Source organism: Alosa pseudoharengus, unplaced genomic scaffold (assembly GCF_046254945.1).
Source record: "Alosa pseudoharengus isolate Yale_2024_CS ecotype anadromous, Long Island Sound unplaced genomic scaffold, YU_APseudo_1.1 YU_APseudo_1.1_scf_16, whole genome shotgun sequence".
Lineage (NCBI taxonomy): Eukaryota > Metazoa > Chordata > Actinopteri > Clupeiformes > Clupeidae > Alosa > Alosa pseudoharengus.
The window spans coordinates 7,759,630-7,785,535 of NW_027468630.1; the positions used below are offsets into that span (position 1 = coordinate 7,759,630).

Genomic DNA, 25,906 nt, shown 5'->3' on the forward strand with positions numbered 1-25,906 from the left:
TTCATTGCAAATGTCTCCGTGTTTAGTGAAAATATCAGTAACCTTTTTTATTCAAGTGCACCAGAACCCGAGCTACGGCCCTTGCTGTGAGATATTTGTACACTCGCTGACCACAGTGCTAAAGGGTTATGGAATAACAAGCCGCTCCATGCATTATTGATGTCTTCCACCGTGAATCTGTTCGGAATAATAACAGCCATTTCCCAGAGCCTCATTACTGTGTGTTTTTAAAGCATGTGTTTGGTCGCCATGGACACCACTCTCAGAATCACCCCCTCCCCCTCCCCCATTGAGATTCAGGTCATGCACAGCACTTGCTGTTTTTAATTTTCATTTCATCATAAGCGCTTTAAGATGTGTTGCCAGCGTTTATTTTCAGTTTTTCCTGTGGACCTCTTCAGCACCACTCCTGACAGGACAGATGCCGCAATTAATCACGGAGGGAAGAGAATTGGGCATCGCTGCCACATTGAGCTGAAGAGCCAATCACTTCATGCCGGACTGACCCTCATCCGAAATTACAAACGCATTTGAAGACCAACTAATTGAGAACAAAATTCAGTTTGGAAAATTCTGTCAAGCTGCGGTGAAATATGTGAAGGCACATTTTTGTGTGTCTCTGAATAAAAAACATCCTTCCAGTGCATGCTTTTGATGTGTTCTTCTTTTCACAACTGCCCCAACCCCCCATAAACACCCAACCCTATCACCCCCCTCACCAAGTCCTTTCCAAGTCCACCCGCTCCAAATGCTTATTGTGGATTTATGATAATTAGTGTTTGCTATCTTCCCCTCCCCCTCTCACCATTTCCCAGAACGCCCACAACCCTAACTCCCTCCCACCCCATCCCTACCCGCCCTCCTCCACCCCCACTCCAGGGGCCATCTTAGAAATGTAGCAATTCAAAACAGAGCAAGAAAGAAGAGTCGGATTCAGAGTCACTGGTCAGTGAGAATGGGACTGTTATTGAGACAAGTAGCAGTTACATGCTAACCCTGTCCAGTCTCTACACTGATTTTTTTTTAAACACACACAATTACAAGGGTACTCAATTGTAATCACTGAGAAAAACAGTACACACTATCATAATGGCAACATGAACCCTCTGCAGAGGACTGCTCTATAGAAAACATACAAATGTTGCCTCTGGCTTGCTCTGAAGTGATTTTGGTGCTAAGCATAGACATTTTATTTATATTTTCAAATGGCCAACATGGAAACAGGATGAGATGCCTCGTACAAAATTATGGCTAATATCATCTTAGAAATGAACTGATTCTTTGAAATAAATATTTGTGATTGTTTTCTTTTTTTTTAATTGCAAACAAAGAGACAAAGAAATATATAATACTCCATACAAAATTATGGCTAATATCACATTAGTTACGGAATGTCTCTTGTTTCTTGAGTGGCCAAGCAAAACTGAAATAAATTTGCCTATTGAGAGCTCAAAAATATCAGATTCCATACTTAAATGTGTTTATTCTATGGATAGATTTTTAAAAGCAGTTGATTTCTTTAAATCTGTAAGCAAAATACAAACAAATGAATTGCCGCTAATGTAACTCATAAAAAAGTATAAAAGAGCAGAAATGCACTATGTGATATAGCAATCCACAGGTCAGTTTACCAATGTTTTAATTAAAGCCTCACATATTAAAACTTTACACAAGGTGATATGAAAAATGTACATCTTTTTCTCTTTTATTTTTACAGAATCCATTACAGCTGGCACAAAATACCTCCAATGCCTTTTTCTGTTGGCTTTGACAGTGCAACGAAATGTCTCAGCTAAGTATCTTCTTTATCTTCTTCTGCCATACGATAAGTTTGTGGTATCAAGGAATAGTGTAAAAATACATTAATCATGAAACCATCATCAACCTACAACTGGAATTTTGTTTCCCCCACCCCCATAAAATATGCACTTTATTTCACAAAATGAAAACAAATAGAAACATAATTTAAGTTCATTAAACATCTGAGGTAAAGACAAATACATAAAAGGAGGATTTATTTCTATTTTTGGAGTGCCATTTACACACCTTTGAGCAAATAAGCTTAGACCTGCTCAGATTTTTCTCTCTCCCTTCCATACACCAAACAGTACAGCAGGTATGGGGTACAGTCTGACGACGTACTATGACTGAAATGATCTATGACAGCCTCTGGACCCTCTGTCCAGTCTTCTTCCAGCAAGACACCACACACTGTCCTTCAGTTCCCTTTTTGTCCTCAACACTTGGTAACAGAGGATGAATGTGCTCATACGTCACTTGGTTTGAAAAGCGTTTTGAGTTGATCATTGAGTTGATCATTGAGTCCCCTCAGGTAACTGTTGAACAGCTAGATCTACAGGAATGTGGGGTGGGGGATCGGTTAAAGAGAGAGGATATCGGCGGTCAGGGAGAGATAGAAGAAGTTCGACAAAACATACTGGCCAAGGAGGAAACAACCGTTTGAAAAAAAGAAACGTGTCGACCAACGGGCTTTGTACCTGTGTTGTTAAACTCAGTTCTGGTGTTCACCTTTTTTATGTAAAAATGTCTCCTTCAGGATGTGTCATCCACCGAGGTCAAGCCTGTGCAGTTTTCTGTTTGAGATCCGCTCGCTTTGCCAAGAGCTGGACGAAGCACTGGCAGCAACGTTGACCTCATAAATAAAGCTTTGTTAAATAAAACCGGGGCATGTGTCCATGATGGAAATCACTGTCTGTGTCTCACCAAGCTTCGCCCCAAAAGTTCATTTTTAAAATCGACGACTGAGAGAAAAAACAGAGCAAGACTAACATTACATACAAACAATAATCGGGCACTCAGCAACCAGCTTTCTCATAGCGCAGCCTATTTTATAGACAAAGTCCAGCTTAAGATATTTCCCCCCGCCCACCCTCCCCAACCCTCGTTTTTTTACACATCTGAATATCCGTCTAGAACAATGGACAGTTCTTTGTAAAACATTCTAATTCTTACACACTTCTTAAGTGCAACTTAGAAAAGCAACTTGGAATGATGCTTTTATTTTTCTTCCTCTATTCCTCCACTCTGAAATAGGATTGACCGCACGTGTGAGTGCATTTTGGCTCAGTAAATGCTGACTTGGGAGAGGGCGTGGGCCTGGATCTGCGAGGGGTGGTGTTGCGGAGGGGCCGAGGCCTGGGCAGGGGCTGGGCTGCCTAGCGTGGACGAGTGGGGGGTACCAGGGGAGTGTTGGGCAGGGGAACACTGAGACTGGTGCTGCTGCTGTTGCTGTTGTTGCTGCTGCTGCTGCTGCTGCTGCTGCTGGAGATGCTGCATCTGCTGCTGGTGCAGCTGATGCATTTGCATGTGCTGGAGCTGCAATTGCTGCTGATGCTGCTGCTGCAGATGTTGCTGCTGATGCTGCTGCTGATGCTGCTGCTGCTGCTGCTGCTGCTGCTGCTGTTGCTGCTGCATGTGATGCTGCTGAAGCTGCTGCTGGAGGTGGTGCTGGAAATGCTGATGCTGCATCTGCTGCTGGATCTGCTGGTGGTGCATCTGCTGCTGCTGCATCTGGTGGTGCTGCAGATGCTGCTGCATCTGCTGCTGCTGCTGCTGGAGCTGCTGCAGGGACGCATGCTGCTGCTGCGGGGGCTGTTGCTGCACGCCCGGCATGGGCGGGCTCATCTGCGACCCCGGCCCAGATACCTGCGGCGGGCCGCCGCCTCCTCCCATGGCCCTGCCGCCTGGACCCATCTGGCCGAGCAGCTGCGACGGGATGCCGCCGGGCATGTTCTGGTGGGCCACGGCCACCGAGGTGACGATCTGGTTGCCGCCCATCTGCAGCGGCTTTGGGGCGATGGCTCGGGGCAGGGCCTGCTGGAGGGCCTGGGCGGCGGCCGCGGCCGACATGGAGGGGTGCTGGTTGAGCGGCGAGGGCAGCACCAGGGAAGGGGACAGGGTGGTGGAGGCCAGCGTCTGCTGGACAGAGCGGATGGTCTGGGCCTCAGCCGACTCCGCTGCCGCCTTGAGGTGAATAAATAGAACACTTCAGTTGGGTATTTCTTGACGTAACACACATATACGGTACACTACATGATAGATAGATAGATAAATACTTTATTGATATAAAGACAGATGCACTAGCTTGGGGTGGTGGTGGTATAGACAATATCACAATAGCTACCACTATTGTACCCCTGAGCAACAGAATTAACCCTGAGTAGCTCTAGGGGGACTGTCCCTTGTCATAAGCTGTGAAACTGTAATTCGCTTTGAATAAGAGAATCAGCTAAATAATCAGACAAATAATATAAATAACAATATAATAATTATACAATATAATAATTTAAATAATATAATATTGGATGCATTTTTATGGAATTGTTTGTGCCTCAATGTTAAGCTAGGGGATAAATATGGATATTACAGGAGGATGATAGATGGTAGAGGATATGGATTAATTTAGAATATGTAAATATCAGTGAAGACATTAAAGATACCAGCGGGCATGGAAATGTTGCTGAATACCTCACAGATGCAGCGAGTTAATGAGGCATGTGGCAGAATGTGAATCTATAATTTAGGATCATTAAATGCACTCGCTACTTGCTATTATTGCACTTCCACAGTGGGAGAAAAAAATGAGAAAGGATCTCACCTTTGAGACCAGACTGGCACGGTAGGCTGCGAGGGCCTTTAAATATTCCTTTTTGGCAGCTTCTGTTTTGCTTTTGTAGACCTGAGAAGACAAGAAAGAAATTGGTGTGAAAAACAGGCAATTAACAGCACATCATCTTGTAGTGTGTGCGTGTTTATGTCTGCTCCACCTGGAGGCTGTGGCATTGCAAAATGATTTAAACAGGGACACAATTAGGAGCCGATTTAATAAATCCTGAAGATCTGCCTAGCATTGCTAAATGGTTTTATACAGTAAATGAGAACACAGCTTGAAACCTCATCCAAATAGTTATTGGTGGCAAACAACAGAATAACATTTTAAGGGCAAAATATATTTTCTTCAGGATTCAGGTCTCAGGTTATTGGGAACTGAGCATGTTGTATTGTTTTTTTTAACAAAGAAAAAATAGCAGTAGACAGCTGCGGTTTATACATTGATTTTGAAAAATTTCTTCAGCTATGAGGTTAATGCAGGGAGGGCAGTTAATATGGTATTTTTTTTTGTAACTTGCATAAAACACTGTCCTGCGGCTTATACACAATGTGGCTAATACACAGGAAATGACTGTAGGCTAACTGAGGAAACAAACTACAGCCACACAAATAGTACCTGTTTCTGTTCTTCTGCCAGACCGTCCCACATGGAGGCCACAATTTTGGACACCTCCCCGAAGGTGGCGTTGGGGTTCTGACCCTTAATGGCGGCCTGGGTGTCTCTGAAGAAGAGGGCGTAGGCCGAGACGGGCTTCTGGGGCTCGTTGGGGTCCTTCTTCTTCTTCTTCTTGGGGGTCTTGGGCTTCTTCCCGGCATCGGGGGCTGGACGTTTCTCCCCGGTCATCTGCTGTAGAGAAGAACAGATGTAGGATGTTAGTGATTTCCTTGGGCAAATATTATCCAGAACATGTTTGTTTTCCCATCACATTTACTCCGCCAGCAGATACATGTTTGGTTCAAGTAACATTTCATCTAAAACACAGCACCATGTAAATGTCTCTTTTAACCAAACACAATGACTTTGGCAAACCAGATAATAACATAGTCGATTTGACCTTTCCTGTGTTCTCTAAAATATCACTGGCACAATATCACATTCAGAAGATATCCCTTAAGTGCGGTGAAGAACCGCTTCAGGCAAAATGCAAAATATGAAATTTCTATGTATGTATTAGGAGGGAGCGGTACTGGCATCAGTTAGGGAATTCCGTTCTTGAGTATTGGTAGTTGTGAAAGCAAAGAAGAGCTGTCACTCACTCTGTTGCCTTCATCGCCTTCGTCCTCGTTGATGGAGCTGGAAGGGGAGGGAGTGGCCGACTTGCTGGCAGGCGGGGATGGGGAGGTGTGAGCGATGTTGGGCCCGCTCATGTTCATTCCCAGCTGAGCGTTGAGCTGGGACTGGTTGATGGTGGTCAGCTGGTTCCGCGACATCATACCATTGGGATTGTTCATGCTGATGATGGACCTCATCACCATGGCTGGGTTGGGGCCGTACTGGCGAAGGTGGGCCTGCCCAATGTTCTGCAAGAGAGAGGAAGACAAATGCAACATATGTAAGCATACATCACCTCTGATTTACGGCTGCCTGTCAGCGTCTGAAGAGATATTATTTTTCATATCACCAGTCTTATTATTTCACATAAAAAAGAAAGCTCCTACAGAAAGCGAATCCTCCAATTTTTCTGTTGCTACTGGACTGCCAAACTATTACATTATAACACTAACAGAATTCCAAGTAATAGCTTTTCACAGAAGTCTCGCCATAGCTCTGGGTTATTCTTTGCCACACCCTTGGGACCCAAAGTGAAACACAGTCCTGTCTGCCAAACGCTTGGACACGTAGAATAAAACACAGAATGCAGACACACTAAGTACAAGGGAGGCCTTTTGGATTTGTGTTTTACAAACAGAAATCATTCAGCGTGTATCATTTTTGTGAATTCTTCCTAGAGCCTTGAGCATTGAGTTTGTGACAAAGGAACAAAATAAAATCTCAAATACGAATGACTCAAATACGGATGACATTCTTTTGGCAGCTGTCATACATAATGCTGTCAAAACCCAAATTTGATACATGTGTAAGGATAAGATGTGAGAACTGAAAGATACTCATTTTCCTTTTCCACATAAGCATAATAGTTGAGTATAATATTTTATCATTTTCCACTGTATGTTTTGCTCTCTCTCTCCTCCTCGTTTTTATATGATTTGTGATAAAGCTTTTTGGTGGACAAAAGCTCTTAATGGAATGCGGAGGTGAAGTGTTTGCATTGATTGCACGGCCAGTGAAATTACACAACCTGTCACTCTGGCTCAGTTTAGACCGATCAGGAGGGCAGTGGCACTGACAAAGAATCGCACAAAATAACCCAGCCCAACAACGGCGACAACAACAACAACAACAACAAAAACAAGAATGAGAGGGGAAGAAAAGAAGTGGTGATTTGTTCTCCCTCAGCACATCCATCTGGCATTCAGCAGCGCAAACTCAATCTCCCCCAATGTCAACACATCATAAAGCTACGCACCTGGCCATATTGAAAAGACCTCATGAACTCACTCTTCGACACACACACACACACATACAAAAACAATATTTCTAACACCTTTTCAGACACACCCATAAAAAAAACATATTGGATTTGGAGTTGCTGTCTCTCTCTCTTGTCTTAGATGCCAAATCCATGACTTGATCGTGATCACAATCTCCAAAAGGCAAATATGGTTCTGTTGGTGTTCCAAAAAAGATTCCACACCACGAGGCACTGAGAGATGAACCGTGGCATCGCCACACATTTCCACAACAATGGCGAGCACATCGATGACTTTGATTAGAGCGGAGCGAGGCCATTAGCGTGAGTGATTTGACATTGACTTCTCTCCAGTTTTTAAAGTGCCATGCTTGATCTGATAGTATCATTGTCATTCCCATTACCAGGGAGCAGTGGAGGGCTAGCCGAGGTCTCGGCTCATAGAGAACATCAAAGATGCGCGCACTGTGCTCATTAGCAGTGGCCATCTGTAGAGAAGCACTTCTGCACAGCCCCAGAGGTACCATTCCACTAAGAGCAATGACACATTGTGCAAATTAGGTAAAATGCACTTTTTTGGGGGGGGGGGTCGGTTTAGATAATATCTTGTCTTTGTTTTAACTTAAGCAGACCCACACTTATGAGTGTGTGTGTGTGTGTGTGTGTGTGTGTGTGGCTCGGTGGTATACTAACAGTTTAATTATCCTAAATGGGCCATGCTTGTTTTATAGACTACCGTCACTGATGGGTTTCCTCAGTATGATCGACTAAGGAAAAAAAATTGCCACTCTGTCAAGTGAGTCAAAATCATTAGAGTAATTAATATTATGATTAAAGCCTCTCCGCACTGACTCCACCGGCCGTGGTTGATATGGAAATGAGAAACGACAGAGCAGAACTTGCCGCTTCCTGACATGGGTGCTAACAGCGAGGGAGGGGGGTCTGAGGCGGAACATTTTCTTTAGCCACAGTGTTTTTCTGCGAGTGTGTGAGGTGTGCGCCTGTAACAGATCTGTTTATTTATGTCCTCCCGCCTCGGTCCCCATTTGCATTTTGATTGGAACACGGGAGTCACAGCAGACATCTAAATAGATACTTTGATAGTCATCATAAATCTGGAAATAAGGCCTTATCCTGAGTGCAAAGAGGCCAGATGTGCCCTGTGTGTGTGTGTGTGTGTGTGTGTGTGTGTGTGTGTGTGTGTGTGTGTGTGTGTGTGTGTGTGTGTGTGTGTGAGTATGTGGGATGGAGGGAGTGGGTGTTTACGTGTCAATACGTATACATGTGTGAGTTCATGTGTGCATGTGTCTCTCTCTCTCTCTGTATAACAGAGGTTTTTTGTAATGGAAATACTGAAGATGGATGCACACACAGCACACTCAATGCTTTTAAACGCTGCAGTCTGAGGCTGCTATAGAAACCTACAAGCACAGGGGCAACAACGGCAACAATCGCCTGTCAACTGGCCAGGCCATGACAAACACACTGGCAAGTTTGATAGATGACTGCTCGCCCCCCAAACTTCAAATACTATCCACTGCCCCTATATCAAGGGCTGATGGAACAGCACTAAAGCCCAGCTACAATGGTCACAGCTCCACTTCACAACACACGGGCTAATAAACATAACAGCTGGAATGAAAAATGTAATATTAGTCACTCCAAAGTACGCGGATAAAAATCTAAAGAACGATGTCAATAAAAAAGGGGAGCCGTGGGTCTGTTCTAAAAGATTTGGGGAGGTGGAGAATTTTTATTAAAAGCAGCACTGCGAGAGCTGTAACAGGCTGAAAAGAATGTTAACAAGTTCAATTTCCATTCAATCAGCCGCAGTGCTCTTGGAAATGTTCCATTGGAGGAGAGGGGTAAAATCATCTATATGGTAATTATAAGGATGAATCCCCCAGTAACTTTTGCCAGCATGAAAGGTCAGTCCTATTAAAGATAGTTTATCAGTCCCCTGCACATATTCCTTTACTGTGCTTTTTAAACTACAAAACGATTTTATTTTTTCTCTCTGTCTTTCTCTCTCTCTCTCCCCATTTATGACTACCTGCAGAAGTCAGTGCTTAAGCCAAATAATAAAAATGGAATTTTGAATGCTGGCAAAGGCTATAATAGTGTGAAGATAAATTGTTTTTGCTCTCTGCACTCCCCTGTTTCATACTCTATACACCTCACAGGTTGTGCTCTGCATACTGTCTTTGCTTCTACCTTTCCCCCTTCCATCACCATGCTTTAGAGAAATGGTATTCTACCTTCTCCATTGCTTTCCTCTGGTTGACCATTGGGGTAGCAACAACAACCACCTCCACCAACCCCTTCTCTTTCCACAACCAACCCCCACACTCCCTTTATCCTTCCCTCCTCAAACCAGCTCCATCGCTCGCTGTCTCTCTCTCTCTCTTTCCCCTCCCCCTCTCTCTCTCTCTTCTCTCCCGGTGCACTGTGGGTATTTAAAACTTGTTCAACATGATTTCATTTCATTTCAAGCACTGCCTGAGAAAACTAAATTACAGAATCAATCACACAGAAGGTCAGCTTGAGACTTCATTACGAGTATTGCATGCCTGCATGAATATCTCTCATTTCTGACTGACCCAATATGTCACAATAGCTGTCTGCTAGAGCAAGAGAGAGAGAGAGAAAGAGAGAGAGAGAGAGAAGAGTGAGAGAGAGAGAGAGGAGAAGAGCGAGGGTGGGGGGAAAAATCCACTTTCTGAAATTGATGTACAACTGATGTCAGTGCTAGTCAGCTTGGAAGGGAGATAACAGAGGTGTTAAAAAACATGGTTTCTGCAACACCGGTCATATTTTCCATTTTATTTGAGATAGAGCAGCCTGTGACCTGTCGCTTTCTTCTCAGGGTTTTGTGTGAGGGAATTGTATTTGCAGACAAACTGGACAAAAATCAGAGTATTTATTTGTATACTCTGACAGGCAAGGATAGCCCATTAGGTAGCAAACACAGAGAAAATCACCATGTACTGCAAGTCTGCAAACAACTACAAATCAGATGACATAAATCTACAACAGCCCAGCTGGGTTGTTATGATGGCAATTGCTGCATGTCGACAAACATCTCACAAGCCAGCAGACTAATACTAGGATTGTTTCGGAGAAATAAAAACAAGATGTGCGTGTTTGATTTTGGCTTGCACAAACACTGCATCTGAATACACTTATGAAGTAGCGGGGAGCAGGGTTTCAAGGCCAGTCCAAGACAATGTTTTTATAATCTGTAATCCCATGGAGAGGAAGGCATATTGTGTATAAAACAATGCCATGGGCTTTAAAATAAATTAACAGGTCTAGTTCCACGGAACAAGCAGCATGGGACAGAGAGAGGGATGAGAGAGAAAGAGAGAGAAAGAGAGAGATAGAGTGAGATAGAGTGAGATAGAGAGTTAGAGTGAGTGCTGTCCACACCAATCTTGGCAGCGCTACCACCAATGGCAAAAGCAGTGGGGGCACAACTGAAACCGAATCAAAAAACCAGAGGGACTCATGCTGGGAGACAAAAATGAGAGTCAGGAGCTTGTTAGGGCAGCAGATTAAATAAATAATGACTTCAGATTCAGGCCTTGCCAGACGTCTCCGCAGCTGAGAAGTGTATTTTGCTTTGTAGGGGCCACAGCATCTGTGGCCAATTTGCAAGACATACGCGGGGCATTAGGGATCGCAGAATTAGCGGAACACTTGGCAGCGCGGTCGCTCAGAAGGGCAAGTGAAAGTAGCACAGGTACACTGTTTATTTTCTCCCCCGTTACAATATGGCTTGTATCACGGCCCGGCGTACTCACAAAGCCACAAGAATGTCGCTTTGAAGCTTTTAATGAAACGAGGCTGGGCTCTCTGAAGAGGGGTCTCATGGCGGACTCGCAGCAGAATGGTTGTTGTCTCCCCCTTTCTGCCAATCTTCGGTTTCGAATGTGAGCCCAGTAAGATTCGAAATAAGATTGAAATATGAGCAAAATGGATTTCAAATGTGAGCAATGTAAGATTGCTCACACAATGTTGTCCTTGGCTGCAACACGTCTGATATAGTCAACCCACTGGATAGCACATGAAAGCCCTCGCTATTGGGCATTGGAGTGTGTTACTTGCTCAAATCTTTCTGCCTTTTCATGAGTGCGACAATGAGGGAAATCAGTGGGATTTCAGCGCATTGTCTTTTGGTCGGAGGGGTTTTTGGAGGGAATCAATCCCATTTGCTCGTCTGAATGAATGCCACTGAAGAAAAAGAAGAAGAAGAAGAAGAAGGCCTCTCTATGGCTTTTTTTTCCAATGTGCGATGGGTGATAAAGTGGCAGCCCAGAGCCCATGCAACAGACTCTCTGCCACCAGGCGAAAAAGGGAAGAACGCAGCGCCTCCCATTCTACTTTTTAATAGAGTCTCCATACAATCAGAGACATGAGGCATGCAAATGGCGTTAAAGGAGGAATAATGTTTGAGAATCAAATCTAATCCTGCGCCGAGTTGTGAGAACAGACAGCGCCCGTAATTGTGTCAAGGTTCTGTTTCTTCCAGATGTAGAAAGCTTAACTGACCATGAAATGAAAATTCTTTAGGCAAAAGCCTTCAGGGACTCACTTATGCAGGGCAGATATTTTAAAAGCTGCAATTATTTTTACACGCCAGCAGCACGGAAGGTGGGGGAAAAAAGCTATAAAATTTTATAGTGCTTGCCCATATTGGAATGTAAATAAATATGCCTAATATCAGGGCACAATTCGCCATATGTGTGGAATTGTGAGGTTTTGAGACCCATTTAAATAAATGAACACAGTGATCATGAGGCTAGTCAGAAATGTCAGTCTGCCTTTCCCCTCAAAACCTCCACAACATCAAAAGCATAGTACCCAAACCATGGCTCAGCTCAGGCTAGTTCATTCCTTCTGACAGTGGCTGCCTTTCTGAAACAGTGCTTTTAATGCAACTAGACAGACTGTGACATTTTCTCCTTTCTTCTTTTTCAGACGTCTTACCCTAGTCTGTGGCATTTCGAGAAAAGTCTCTCTATTTTAAAAATCAATAGCCCAAAGTCCCAAACACATTAAATGTTATGGTTACCATGTAAGTGATTATTTGGACTGTTATTATGAAACCTCGCTCAATGTCAACAGTATTGCTATAAACGGCTGAGCTCTCTAACCCCTGTTTCTCGTGGCTAGTAGTACCTTGTGTTCTAGCCATGGAGAGACCACACTCGCTATTGGCCCTGGAAAATGCTGGAGGTCTAGACAATGCCCTGCCACTCATGCCAGCGCCCAGCTGCAAAAACAAGCTCTGGTAACGCTTCACGTGGCTGCAGAAATGAACTCTGTGTCAGCACTCAACAGTTGCTTCTAGAAATCCCCACCAATAATGTATGAGTTTGCCGTATGGTGCACGGTAGCTGAGGCACAACGCTCACTTCTCACTAATAGAACTGGATGAGGTCTGTCATGAAGGCAGCACAACGCTGTGTTTGCATCAGCTGTTTTCTTTTTTTTTTACTCGGGACACAATGAGATCTTTGGTTCCTAGGCTGTCAGGATTATATCTGTTATGAATGCGCCTGTATGTTTGTTTGCATGTGTTTGTTTTTTGATGTGCCAGGTCTGTTTGTGTTTGTCGAGAGCTCACCATGGGCAACGGGCCTCCGTCCTGGTTCATCATGTTGCGGGAGATTGTGATGGAGGGCAGCTCCAGGCTCTGAGGGGGGAACTGAGGGGTGAAGTTGCCCCTCTGTGGAGGTGGGGGCTCGGGCAGGTTGGGGAAGGGCGTGTCACCCTCTGACAGGCCCATGCCAGACTCCGTCTCCGGAGGAGGGGTGATGGGGGGGATCTCGAACTCCTCGTCGCCCAGGCTGGGGGTGTGGAAAGTCTGCAAAGGGGTAGAAAAGGTGATGGAAAAGGTGTGGTGGGGAGGAGAGGGAGGATGAGGTATAAATCAGACACAAGTTTCATTAAAGTACGAAGGCATACAACTGCAAAGAAAAACACCCTCAACACCAAACTCAAATGCAAGACAGTAAAAACTAAACCCGCAATACACTTGACAAAAATATAACTTAAAACATGAAATGTTTTGCCTGGTATGGGGGATATTAGAAGCAAACATGTCAAAGCGCTAAAATATCGGCCAGCCATCACGGGAGAGGGAGAAACACGATGAAAGCCTTTAATCTGGGGGCTGGGAGATGCTCGGCAGAAGTGTAGAGAAAACTACATGTCACAGGGAGATGGGCTTAAAGAACATTTCTCCAGATTATTATGCTTGGCCAGAAGTGTTTTTCTTTGTTCCCGTCGCTTGCACTCTTAAATCTGCTCATCAAACACGCTAATCCCGCTGCCTTCGAATTAAAGCTGTTGGTCACACTTAATTTGCTTAGTTTGGATTCTCCAAGGCGGGACTTGCTCACCTTCTCCTCTGGTCTTGTCTTCTACAACTTCCTGCAGTCTCTCTCTCTCTCTCTCTCTCTTTCTCGCTCTCTCTATTCCCTCTTTCTATTTATCTACTAGCATTCCAGTACAGTGCCTTGTAATTTCGCTTTATTTCGATTTTGTCTGTGTCTCAGTTTGTATCAGTCTTGAATACAAACACAGTATCATCATCTCCATCCGTGTTTGCCGTGAGACAGTGCTCAGTCATCATTTTGTTGGGTGTAATGTATCACTATTTCTCTCACTTATTCTCGCTCTTCATCCCTCTGCTTTCTGCTGTCGCTCTATGTTCAGCATTGTCAATTACAGCCATCTAGAGGCGTTCTCTCCTCCTCTCGCTGTCGCTCTCTAGCCTAAGTTGTTAGAGGAGAAAAACACTGTGTAGGCAGCAGAGGGAATATGCCAGCATAGCCCTTGATTAGAGTGTATTAATGTTCCCCTTGCTTGCTTTAGCACACAGACACTTGAAACTAATTCACAGCCTCCTCACAAATGCCGCCTTGACGAGCCTGATGAATTCCAGTGGTGGTGGCAGCTAATAGAGTGGAGTGCCTTTCTTCTCTCTCTCTCTCTCTCTCTCTCTCTCTCTCTCTCTCTCTCTCTTTCCTTCTCTCTCTCGCGTTATCTTTCCTTCTCTACCTCTCTCTCTCTCTCTCTCTCTTTTCTCTCTCTCTCGCGTTCTCTTTCCTTCTCTCTCTCTCGCGTTCTCTTTCCTTCTCTCTCTCTCTCTCTCTCTCTTCCCCCCCTCTTGCTGTCTCTCTGTCTCATTTGTGTTACAGCTCCATCCAAGTCTAACTTTTTCTGACACTTTATTTCCCAGCTGTGAAATCGTCTCTGGTTTCTGCACTGAGGCCAAGCCGAGTGGAGCATAGCGCAGCGTAGCGCGGTGCGGCATGTTCGTCTCCAGTCGACCCCCTTCGCCACGCCTTTGCACATCGCAGTGGACGCATTAGCAGCACTTGAAACTGAAACCATCGCCCACCCCTCACTCTTCACTGCACTGTTTTCCAACCCCCCCCCAAACACACACACACACACACACACAAAGTCCCCCTCCCACCCACCATCCTCTCCCTACTAGACCAGTAGCTCCTGTGTCTTAAAGCACGTTTCTTCTCCCATCCCCACCCCTACACCTTAGCCCCATTACCAAGCGAGCTAATCGAAACAGGGAGGGAGCTATGAACTATGAATGCGAAGAAAGAAAAAGGGGGGGGGATGGATTCAGCCGTGACTCAAGAGTGGGAAGAAGAAAGGGGCAGCGGCAGCAGCAGCAGCAGCACAGGCACATGGAAGTGATCAGGGAGATCAGATCATAGCAGGCCCGGCGCCAAGTGTTGAACCTGTCATTAAAAAAAGAATGACGTGTTGGGGAAACACTCGGCTGTTTGTTTGGCCCTGTCCCACAACCCACTGTGGGGATAGATTCAAAAGGAAGGCAAGCGAAAGGGAGGAGGTGATGGAGGAGGAGGAGGAGGAGGACGTGGAGGTGGAAGAGGAGGAGGAGGGGGGGAGTCATATTCATTTGCTTTACTCCGTGACCTTTTCCTTCTCTGCAAGAGATGGGGAGTTGCTCTGAAAAGCAGGTTTTCTTGTTCAGCAGCGGACCAGCGAGAGGAGTGTGGAGGGTGGGGGGAGAGAGGGGAGAGAGCGGAGGGAACAGTAGCCCGTGACCTGGTTCAGAGGGCCCTGAATAAAAGCCATAAACAAAAGATCTGATACAACATGCAGAGATAACAAGGTGAGGTTAGGTGAGTTTCTTTCTTTCTTTCGCTCTCTCTTTTTCTTCTGGACTCTTTTTTTTCCACCGTCACCCCTTCTCTTCTGCTTCTTCAGAATCAAAACATAACAAATGTGACTCTGACCTTTTAGACAAACAAAGACCTGCCTCTGCAAGAACAAAATGGGGGTGGGCGGGTGGGGTGGGGTGGAGAGGAGAAGGTTCTACAGCCCAGCTCTGAGTCAGAGGGAAAAGAAAAAGAAGAATGTGTAGAGTGGGTGGAGGCACAGTAAGCATATTATAAAAGCGAAGAGTAAAGAGAGAACAAGTGATATCTCTATCAGAGGACCTCCGCAGTTTCCCCATCTCCCGTCAGTAATGATGATCTAAATGAACATCTGTACAGACGAAGGGGGGGGGGAGGCTGAAAATGAAGATGTGAACTTTGGGCTTGTCTGGAGTGTACGGAAGGTGTCAGCTGTCAACGCAAGTCCCTCTCCGCGGGGATGAGGTGCAAGAATAAGGATATCGCCTGGTGGAGCTGAGACAGAGTTGTACCACACTGCCTGCCTAGTGTCACTTCACATAAAGCCTGCCTAATTCTAACGTTGGGAGCAGCTTAGGGACGCTGTTGCTGCTGCTGCTGAGTGTGTGTGTGTGTGTGCGTGCGTGTGTGTATGTGTGTGTGTGTGTGTGTAGGTGTGTGTGTGTGTGTGTGCGTGTGTGCGTGCGTGCGTGCGTGTGTGTGTGTATGTGTGTGTGTGTGTGTAGGTGTGTGTGTGTGTGTGTGTGTGCGTGTGTGTGTGTGTGTGTGTGTGTAGGTGTGTGTGTCTGTTTGTGTGTGTGCTCATGAGTTGGTTTGTGGTGGTGGTGGAGCTTGGGGACTGATCTGAGATTAAGTGATGCACAATCCACTTTCTTCACGTCAGCAGCTTGATTATCCATTTAAATTGCTCTGAAAGCTCAGCACAGGCAGAGCCAGATGCTGGCTGGCTCGCATGTGTGATTTGGGTAGGGTTGTGTGTGTGTGTGTGTTTGTGTGTGTGTATGCATGTGTTTTCACAATTGTGTTTGTTTGTGTGTGGATGTTCCTGGCAGTGTGTGTGTGTGTGTGGATGTGTGTGTGGATGTCTGTGTGTAATGGGTGTGATGTGTGTAAATGGCAACTTCTGTATTTATGTGTGTGTGTGTGTGTGTGTGTGTGTGCACGAGTGTGTGCGATCTGATGCGATGTGTATCTGTGTTTGTGGAGTGTGTGCACGAGTGTGGCTGGTTCAGCTGGCACACGCCGCTCAGATGGCGAGGCAGAGAGGATGGCAGGACGGCAGTCATAAGAGACGTGCCCAGCGGTGGCAGTGAAACCCTCGCCCGAGCCACCCAGCATAACTCAACAGCCACCACGGGCATCCCCAAATAATCCCCCTTACATCTGTTCAGCATGAAATAACCGCTGCTGCCCAAAACAAATACCTACGCAAATGATGAGGTAGGCAAACAGGACATTATGAAACCATTGTTATGCTGGTTGGCTCAAGTGCGGAGTTATAAATCAGAATTTTGGGCCAGAGTAAATGAGTATTCTTGTCAGTTGCCACTGACTGTAGAGGAGTTGGAGGAATGAGTTGGACATTTCATATCCAAGTCTCTTCCAGACCAGAGGAAGTGGTGGGATAGAGCTTTTTGAAGCAATACCCTCACTTTCTCAATAAAGTTTGTAATCCGATTCAACGATGCAATAACTGGGACTTGTTAGAGGGAGCAGCAGGCAATTACAGCCTATAATAGGCTGGGGATCAATAGAGGAGGGACGAAGCCGAGTTTCCAATATCGGTGAGGCGGAGAGCTTCGCCGCTTGGATGACATCACCACTGGGCCCCAGCAATGAGCATACCTCAAATTTCTGCCATCGCAAAATCCATTTCAGCATATTTATAAGTAATTACATGTGTCTAATTTGATTGCTTGAGACAAGCGATACTGCTCGACGGAACTCAATCTGCGCGTATCGGTTTCCGTTTTGGAACGGCTCCCTGCTAAAACGTACACTCTCGGGCAGGGGAGCCAAGGTCATCTTATCAACCATGCCCAAGTGCATAAGACAGTGATACACGATCCCTCCCAAACACCCACGCGCTTTCTCTCTAGAAGCAAAACATTTTATTTCAGCTTAGCTTTTATTATTTTTCATTTTGCAGATGTATTTTGAAACAGATTAACGTTAAGTAAACAAGCGAAGCTCGAGAAATAAACAAATGACCTGATACAGAAATGGCTCATTGCCATTAGACATAAATGAGATAGTACGTCAAAACATGTGTGTTAAGCACTTCTCTCAGTGGAGGGGGGAATTAAACAATGCCTACATGAGCACCATTTTTTGAGATGTCACTCCTGGCAGATCAGGCATTTGTCACTGAGTCAGATGCATTTTGGCTGGAGCTGGTGTAGACTCCGGACCCCCCCACCCCCCCACCCCACCCCAGTCCACCCACTGCACCCAGGACCCGGGGGCTGACACATTAAGTAGATTAATATAGCGTTACAGTGGAGAGAAAAATCATTTCAGTGTGAAATTACACAACGCTGAGTGGAAAGTCTCTTTTAATACCACTTCGGCTCAGGTTACAAGAAACAATGCTTTGCAGACACACTCAAAAAAAAATCCCCCAGCTTTTCGTTAGAAAGTACAATAACAACAACAACAAAAAAGTAACACCGAAATGAAATCTCTTTCCCTGATGCCGTTGCACTTTTAATTTTTAAAATGTGCGCTACAGTGCAACACCATCTGCACCATGACAGAGGAAACAGTTGTTCCTTTTGATAAAATGCAAATGAGTTGGGGAGGGGTGGGGGGGCTGTTCTCTCGAGTCCACCCAGCCCCCACTGCTCTCACAAGAGGCCTTCACAGCTGGGGCTGGCTGCCTCAGCTCACAGCCACAGCTCCGGGTCCGGCTGGCCAGCGCTCAGCACAGTAGAAGCGCTCCGATCCGGAGGGATGCAGCCAGTTGGATCTAACGTGGGGGTAAAATTATACTTGCCCCGGCAGGTCCAGTTTCACGGCTCGAGCCGCGAATCGGAGAGGAACTGGGCTGTAGCTACCGTGAGGCTCGGCTACTGTGGCTATACTGCTGCCGAGGCGAAGCCGTATGGATGCTATAAGGTCTCTCTCCCCCCCACCTGGGATTTGCATTGGAAATGCTTTGACGGGGAAGGAAGCACTATGTGCAATGCCTGGGCTTGTTAACAATGGTTGCTATGTGAAAGTGGAATACAGCAACACAAAGGGCGTTGAATCACTGTGTGAAAAAAAAGAGCCCCCTCTCTTGTGTAAGATCATTTTTTTCTGTTAAAAGGAATAACAGTATAGGCCAGAGCTGCTGAAGTGCAGATGAGATGGGATGATCAGATGATGCCGGCGTTTCTGTCACTATTCCAGCGTCAATGAAAGAGCTGCGACGCGGGCCAAGGGGGAGCAAAAAGTCTATTTTGAACACAGCTGGATCATAATTCACTCCAGCCTCCAGAGGACACGAACCCAGTGAGACTGGGAGTCAGAGGGAGAGGAAGGATGAAACTAAAAAAGATTCAAGACAGTAAAAGAGGATTCAAGAGTAAAAGAGGGGGACAGAGAAAGAGGGAGAGAGAGAGAGAGAAACAGATAGAGAGAGAGAGAGAATTTAGAATGTATTTTTCAGACGTTAGCTCACTGATTTACAGTAGCGCACATATATTATTCAGACTTATCTCTAATGACAGGAGATGGCAATTGAGGCAACCCTCCTATGACAGAAAATGCCAAACATGAGATTTTTTGGGGTGGGGTGGGGGGTGAGCAGTGACACGCACATCAGCAGAGTGTCCTTGATCACGTCTCCCAACGAGCCTGGGAACAGGTGTTTACAGACGAACTCTCTGTGGTGTCGGCGTCAGACCCTCCTCTCTCGCTCTGTCTCTCTCTCTCTCTCTCTCTCTGACGGCTGAGTTGTGTCAAGGCAGATGCGTCACTCACACACACTCACGCCTGCTTCCTCCAAAATCCATGATATTACACCAACTCAAATTGAACACGAACACCCATAATCCCACCCCAACACACCTCCCAGGCTCCCGAGCCGTGACATCACGAAAAATAGCTGTTAAGATACTGCGCCGCCGCGATGGAGGCTGTATGAAGAGACGGGGTCAGGCGAGGGGAAAACACTCTCCACAAAACACACACACACACACCCAAAGCCCTACAGAAATGGGATCAGTGCATCTTCCACTCAGCTTTGCTTTATTTGGACACTTCACACACAGCTCCGGTGCATCCGAGCGGAGGAGGATGCTGGTTGAGGGAAGATCATTTATCACTGCGGGCCCCAGCCTCGCAGCTCCCAGTGACGATGCAACCACATGTCGCTGTGTTAGCGTTGTGAGCAGATGGCCGCACATTGCGACACACCTTATGTTTCCCTGACAAAGGCCAGTGCTGCTGCTGCTGCTGCCACTTGCATTCCTCCTCACCGCATTTCCATACACCCACCGCCCAGGTCAGGCCCAGACCATAGTGCCTGCTGTCCACATCTGACCTCTCCACGCGCGGGGATTGCCTCTGCTGCGCCTGAAACTGGGCAATCTGGAGCAACGTGTTTCAAGAGGCTCCCGAGGTCCGCTCTCCGTGTCAGGGTCAAGAGAAAGGGATGGATGGCGGGGGGATAGAGATGCAGATAGAGGGATAGAGAGAGGTCGTACAGGGGTGATGTTTGTGTAGAGGGGGAACCTGATCTTTTGTGTACCCGGCGAGTGACTCTTGCCTGGCACAGGGACGATGCTGAGCTGGAGGTGTTGTGTCAGGTTAATGAGGTAACTGTTTTTGAATGAGGTGTGAAATGCTGTGCTGTGATAAGGAGGAATACTAATAAATAAGATAAATACTCACATCACCACCCGGGAGCAGGCCTCCGTTGGCTTCTGCCATATTCATGTAGTTGTTGTTGTTTGCAAACTGCGTGAGGGAAAAACAAAAACAAAACACATGTTAGTGGCCCTCTAAGAACGATGTTTACACAATGATGCACACTTAAGACATTCCTTTTCTTCTGAGGGACTATGGCCACAAGCAATTAAGCTCCAGCTGAAGGAGCACACCCTAAAATAAATCCGTGCGGACAACCCTAGTAACAGTCTTCTCTGTGTTTACATACGATGTTCACCTCTGGCTCTGCTCACACACGGGCAGAGAGCCGCCGCATTACTCCATTGTGGCCCGTGAGACGCTTGAGAGGCTCGGCCAATTCAGCGCAGGGTAATGAGAATCCGGGCTCAGTATTCATGCCTTATGGGATGCCAATTAAGGATGGGTTTGCATCACAAAGCAAAGGATCGAGATGCACCGGCAGGTTATTAACTTCAAGTAACCCAAGGGGTGGGGTGGGGGGGGGGGTGACTCGGTCGAGTAACAAAAACAATGATGGGGGAGTGTGGACTAGAGAAGCATCCTGAGAACATGGAGCTGTTTGGGGGTCCAGACTAGTGGCTGGAGAAGGGTTTGGTGTGGATGGGCTATTAAAATAGGGCATGCTTAAGAGGGCAAATGGAGGAATAGCATGGTCCTCACAGGCTGTTCATCCCCACACCCGCTTCACCCCATCCCCCCACACCAAACACACATACACACACACACACACACACAAACACACACCCCTCGTCCTCAGGCCCGTTCCCTCTTAAACCCACACACACAACCCCCTAGCAGAATGGCAGCCACTTCCTTTCTTCTGAGACACAAATGCACTGACAGGTAGGAACAATGGGACACAGAATGAAGAATTATGGGACGGCAGCTGGACTCTGGAGCACAATGGGCTTCTCTGTGACCGAGCAACACAAACCCCAACCTACGCCAGGGGAGCGCAGGACAGAGAACAGGGACACCAAGAACTTTGGGTTGCATCTTCATGAGGAGTTTGGAGAGACAACGAAAGAGAAATAAAGAAAGAGAGAGAGAGAAATAAAGAGAGAGAGAGAGAACGAGGACATAAGGAGAGACTCTCCCTCCACAATTTCTAGAGGCTTGTCTAAACGGAGCTAAACTAAACTAATCGTCTTTTGTGTATTCATTACAAAGACTTGCTGACAGACATAATGAATGCAAAGGAACTTGAATAAGAGGCCTGTATGCACACACATGATGGAAAAAAATGGTGTCTTATCTTTCTCTAGTCCAAACAATAGCAGAAACAAATTAAGATCAGAGCAAAATGAGAAGTGCATTAATTTATTTTTCCACCCCCCACCTATCCCTTCTTCCCCCTCTTCCTATTTTTTCTTGTTCTTTTCTTCAGAGTGGTTAGTATGCGAATGTAATTACCGAAGGAACTGCGGCTAATCAACTACGAATGGTATCCATTAATTAGTTTATGCCCTGGAGAGGGAGAGGGAAGAATCGGAGGCAATGTTAACAGCGTAACGCTAGACTGAGCCAGGACCAGTAGGCTGATGGCAGCTGGCAAAGCAGGTGGTTCCAGCCGCCTCTTACCTGGAACCATCTCTTCTCTAAACTGCAGCTCAGAGATCCATTGCTTGGGGTCTTTAAACACACACACGCGCACACACACACCAAACAAGACTGATAACCTCTGCGGAGAAAACATCTGTCCGGGAGTAAACCTGACAACGTCCCTCACAGCAACTCCACAGTATCCTCCTACACCCCCCCTCCCCCGCCTCCACTCTCTCCCTGCCATCTTGGTGAGGCTAAGTCAGTCATTCTGAGAAGTACTCGGGTAGTAATTAACCTTACGAGCGGCTTATCGGTGGAGTGCTACCCCGTCCTCCTTCGTCTTTTTAGATTACAAATTGAAGTCGCGGAGATATCCCTCTCTATTCAAACACAGGGAACATTGTGCCGATGTGGGAAGAGATAGCAAGGCTACACTCGACTCTGTTCTACTCTGCTCTCCCACTCGCCTCTCTCTTGCTCTCTCTCTCTGTTTGCTGGGATGTGAATAAGACTTTAGTGGGGCGAACGAACAATGGCTCCCAAGCCACAGACAGAAAGATCTCTCTCTCTCTTTCTCTCTCTCTCACTGAGGATTCTGGGAAGGACAGTGGAGGCCATGAGACTGTGAATGCTTCATTTCATCCTCAATGTGGGCACTGCATAATGCTAACAGCGTGAAGGGAAGCGAATGCATATTTCTTTTTCGCTGCAGTTGGGGGGGGGGGGGGGGGCGGGGGGCACTTTCGAGTAGGCTAAGGTGCCACCGTCAATCCGAGGGTTTAAGTTATTCATTAACACCATCAACATCCTCCCCCTTTTCCCACAATCCAATTACCTGCCATGTTTGGCCTCCTCGCCCCTGTGCTCGAAACACATGGCAATCCTCAACCCTCATGAATATTAACTCCAGCCTGTCCGCGAACAAATGCGCGCCAATGAACAAACGCCCTAATAGAGTGGCGAGACACAGGAGAGAGCCAAAGCCCGCTCTAATTCCTCCCACAGAGTCAGCCTTAGATAAATGACTCCGGAGGAAAGTATACAATGGGGACGTGAACCACCTTCAATGGCACAGCGCGGAGGGGCCTGTGAGGACGACGCACCTCGACACAAAGTGGGTTGCGTTTCGGCAGACAGGAAGCTTAATGTGTGCCTTTTACATTCCTAGACGTTCCAAAGTGGACGTTCTTTCAGTAACACTGCTGATAATGACAGCGGTATCACTTCTGAGCAGCTCGTGGGTGTAGGAGATCAGGAGGACCTTGTGGAGAACATGATGACTGGATGCCAACCAAAGGGTCTTGCGACAAACATTTCCTGTTGAAGTTAATCTTTTTCTAGTTTTTGTGTGTGTGTGTGTGTGTGTGTGTGTGCATGCGTCGGAAATAGTCATGTTGATGATTGGCCCGACCGGAGCCAAACGCCAAATGAAATTAAGAATGATTGGAGGGTCTCGGCAGCTAATGGCAGCTACTGCTTTAAAATGGGTCAGTGTGGACAATGAACTCTCTGTAATTAAAAAGAAAGGAACTGCAGAGCTGCGTCGGGCCAAGCTGACTGATCAGTTCTCCGGCCTGGTAATAGCCTACACAACGCAAAGACAGAAAGTGCCCCAAAAGCACTCTGGTCAGAAGAAAGACTCTGCCAAATGGCCAGAGTGACCATTTAGAGAAAAGAGGAGGAAGGTAATGATGGATTGCCAGAAAGAGTATAAAGATATTTTCTGAAGCTTCAGGGGGCATTGCTTTGATACAATGCTAATAGGAACCACAAACCACAAGAAGGAGAAAGCATCACAGCCATCCCCTTCCAGAGACAAGTAATGACTTAGTCAGCCCCAAACACCTAGGCTCAGCATTCCTGGGAAGATGATTGGTACATGTACTAACTGTATCTTCCCCCTTCTCTCTCTCTCTCTCTCTCTCACTCTCTTCAGGAGGTCTTGGGCTAAAGGAAACAGACATGGATCTGCGAGTGGAACTCTCTTAAGTACAGCTATAGTGGGACAGCAAGCTTTAATGAAAAGGCCCCCTCTCCATGGCTGCAATTATACAGTGTTCTGGAACATGAGAAGACAAGTATGCAGACTACAAATACGACCAACCGATGGAGGCACCAGGGGCCGTGTGTCCCTTTTATCTAGGCTGCGATGCTAACAACATATTTCCTTAGCAGTTACATTCCTTCCACTGGCATGCAAGTAGCTCATGTTCTGTGTGTGTGTTTAGTATTCGCTCTCTGAGGCATTTGATGTTACTGTATACTGTGCATAATTTACATACAATATCAACAAATGCAACAAGGGTCATGGTAGCTATTTCGTTATTTTGTACCGTAATCCACGGGCGGACTGATCCGAGTTTTCATTTCAGTATTTATGCCTCAACTGGACAGGATTTCATAACCTTAACAACACAGGAATATTCTTATGAGAATTGGCCCAGTGGGAAATAAGCAGGTTTTGGCAGCTATTACAACATACAAAATTATTTCAACCCTGGGGCACAAACAATATTACACCAACGTGACCCCGCCTCACCCCCAATATGAAGGAGAGGCCAGCCTGATCCTATCAGTAAATAGGCAAGGAACACGTTAAGCTTGCATAAAGCATGTTTCAGAGGCAGCAGCAACAAGAAACAGCTTCTGGAGAGGAGGTGGTGGTGGTGGTGGTGGCTGTTATATATTTAAAGTACAAATAAAGCACCTTGTACTGTGTGCAACATGGGCTGGCTTGTGTCACTGAACTCTGTCTGTTTCATTATTTTCTCATCAGATGCTATTTCAGTTTAGGCTAGCAGGAAGAGAAATGTTAACTGTGAAACGCAAGGCACACTTAGATTCGAGCCTTTGAACAATCTGTACCACACACAAATATAGCAGACGAGCATATAATTCTACAGTGCGTTTGGCACTTCTGTGTAACAGTGAACATGTACTGTATCCAGCAAGGGGTATTCTCTCGATGCTAAAGTGTTTAAAATGTTAAAGTGAGAAGGACAGCACAATTTGCAAATCCTCAAAAAAAAAAATACATTATAATACTTAGCACCCAATGTCAACTCATACATGGCATAAACAATTGTTTATATGTGAGTCTAACACGAATCCCTAAACTAAACCTGAATTTGTGCAACTGCTCCTCTCAGCATGTCAAAACCCCAACACAGAGAAACCTAGCCCACAAACATGTCTGATAAATAGGTTAGCGAGGATTTGAAAATAAACTTCATGTTAATGCTCTTCTATTTTGAGTATCAGCGGTGCTTGGCCACTGAAAGCCCTGCACTGTGTGTGTTGAGATAAAGCATTAAAGGCTTTGGATGACAAAGACGAGAGAGAGACTGTGGAGATTGCAATATGAATGGTGGGGGCAGAGGGGACTATTTTAACACAACGCAGCAAAGAAAAAAAGCAGCCCCTTCACACAGGCAATATTTCTGAGGTTCAAACCGCCTTTGCACAATGGGTCATCTTTTAATCCACAACATTCACAAACTCTTTGGCCTCAATACTGGGGGAGGCTTTATTCCTTAAGAGCAAATTCATAGTGCTATGAGGAGATTCTTCTTTGAGGGCAGAAAACATTGACAGAAACAGACAAAGTGGGGAAAAGGGGGGGGGGGGGGGTCACAGTATAGATGTTTATTTTTAAATTTGTCAGTGTGGACCCCCTCTGGCTATGACTCCCATTTTGTGACACACAATATCAGGCCTTCGAGTTCCACAAATGGCTCCTGAGGGCGAATGTCTAGTCGACTAAAATAAATCGTCTGAACAAAAGTGTCCGACATGTTACATGTGTGCTGATGTGAATATGTGGTCAATACCCAGGGAAAAAATCTGACCCCTCCAATGTGTCTACAGAGCTCGGGTTATACAGTCCCCTATGGAAGGAGAGCATTAATTATAGTATCTACCCAGCATGGTGAGAGATAGTTAAACACCATGGGGATTTCACCCCTGGCATAAAAAACTAATTCAATCAAGACCATATTCCTGGCAGAAACCTATCAGCTGCTGACAAGCAATTTTACAGTTCAGCTTGAGCCCTGCAATCACAGGGAGGCCTCTGTTTGCTGAAACCCGAGTCTCTCCCACTGATGT

The 25,906-nt window shown here is 46.1% G+C and overlaps 1 protein-coding gene across 1 annotated transcript in view; it reads right to left on the reverse strand.

Annotated features, from left to right (window-relative positions):
* Nucleotides 1-1,403: 1,403 nt before the first annotated feature.
* Nucleotides 1,404-25,906, reverse strand: part of tox3 (TOX high mobility group box family member 3) — a 43,768-nt gene continuing 19,265 nt past the window's right edge. The window contains exons 2-7 of the mRNA XM_076286933.1: nt 20,237-20,302; nt 12,793-13,032; nt 5,890-6,153; nt 5,249-5,479; nt 4,619-4,699; nt 1,404-3,984 (exon numbers count right to left, since the gene is read on the reverse strand). Coding sequence (XP_076143048.1) covers nt 3,085-3,984; nt 4,619-4,699; nt 5,249-5,479; nt 5,890-6,153; nt 12,793-13,032; nt 20,237-20,302 — 1,782 coding nt within the window. The 3' untranslated portion in view covers nt 1,404-3,084. The remainder of the gene's footprint in view (nt 3,985-4,618; nt 4,700-5,248; nt 5,480-5,889; nt 6,154-12,792; nt 13,033-20,236; nt 20,303-25,906) is intronic.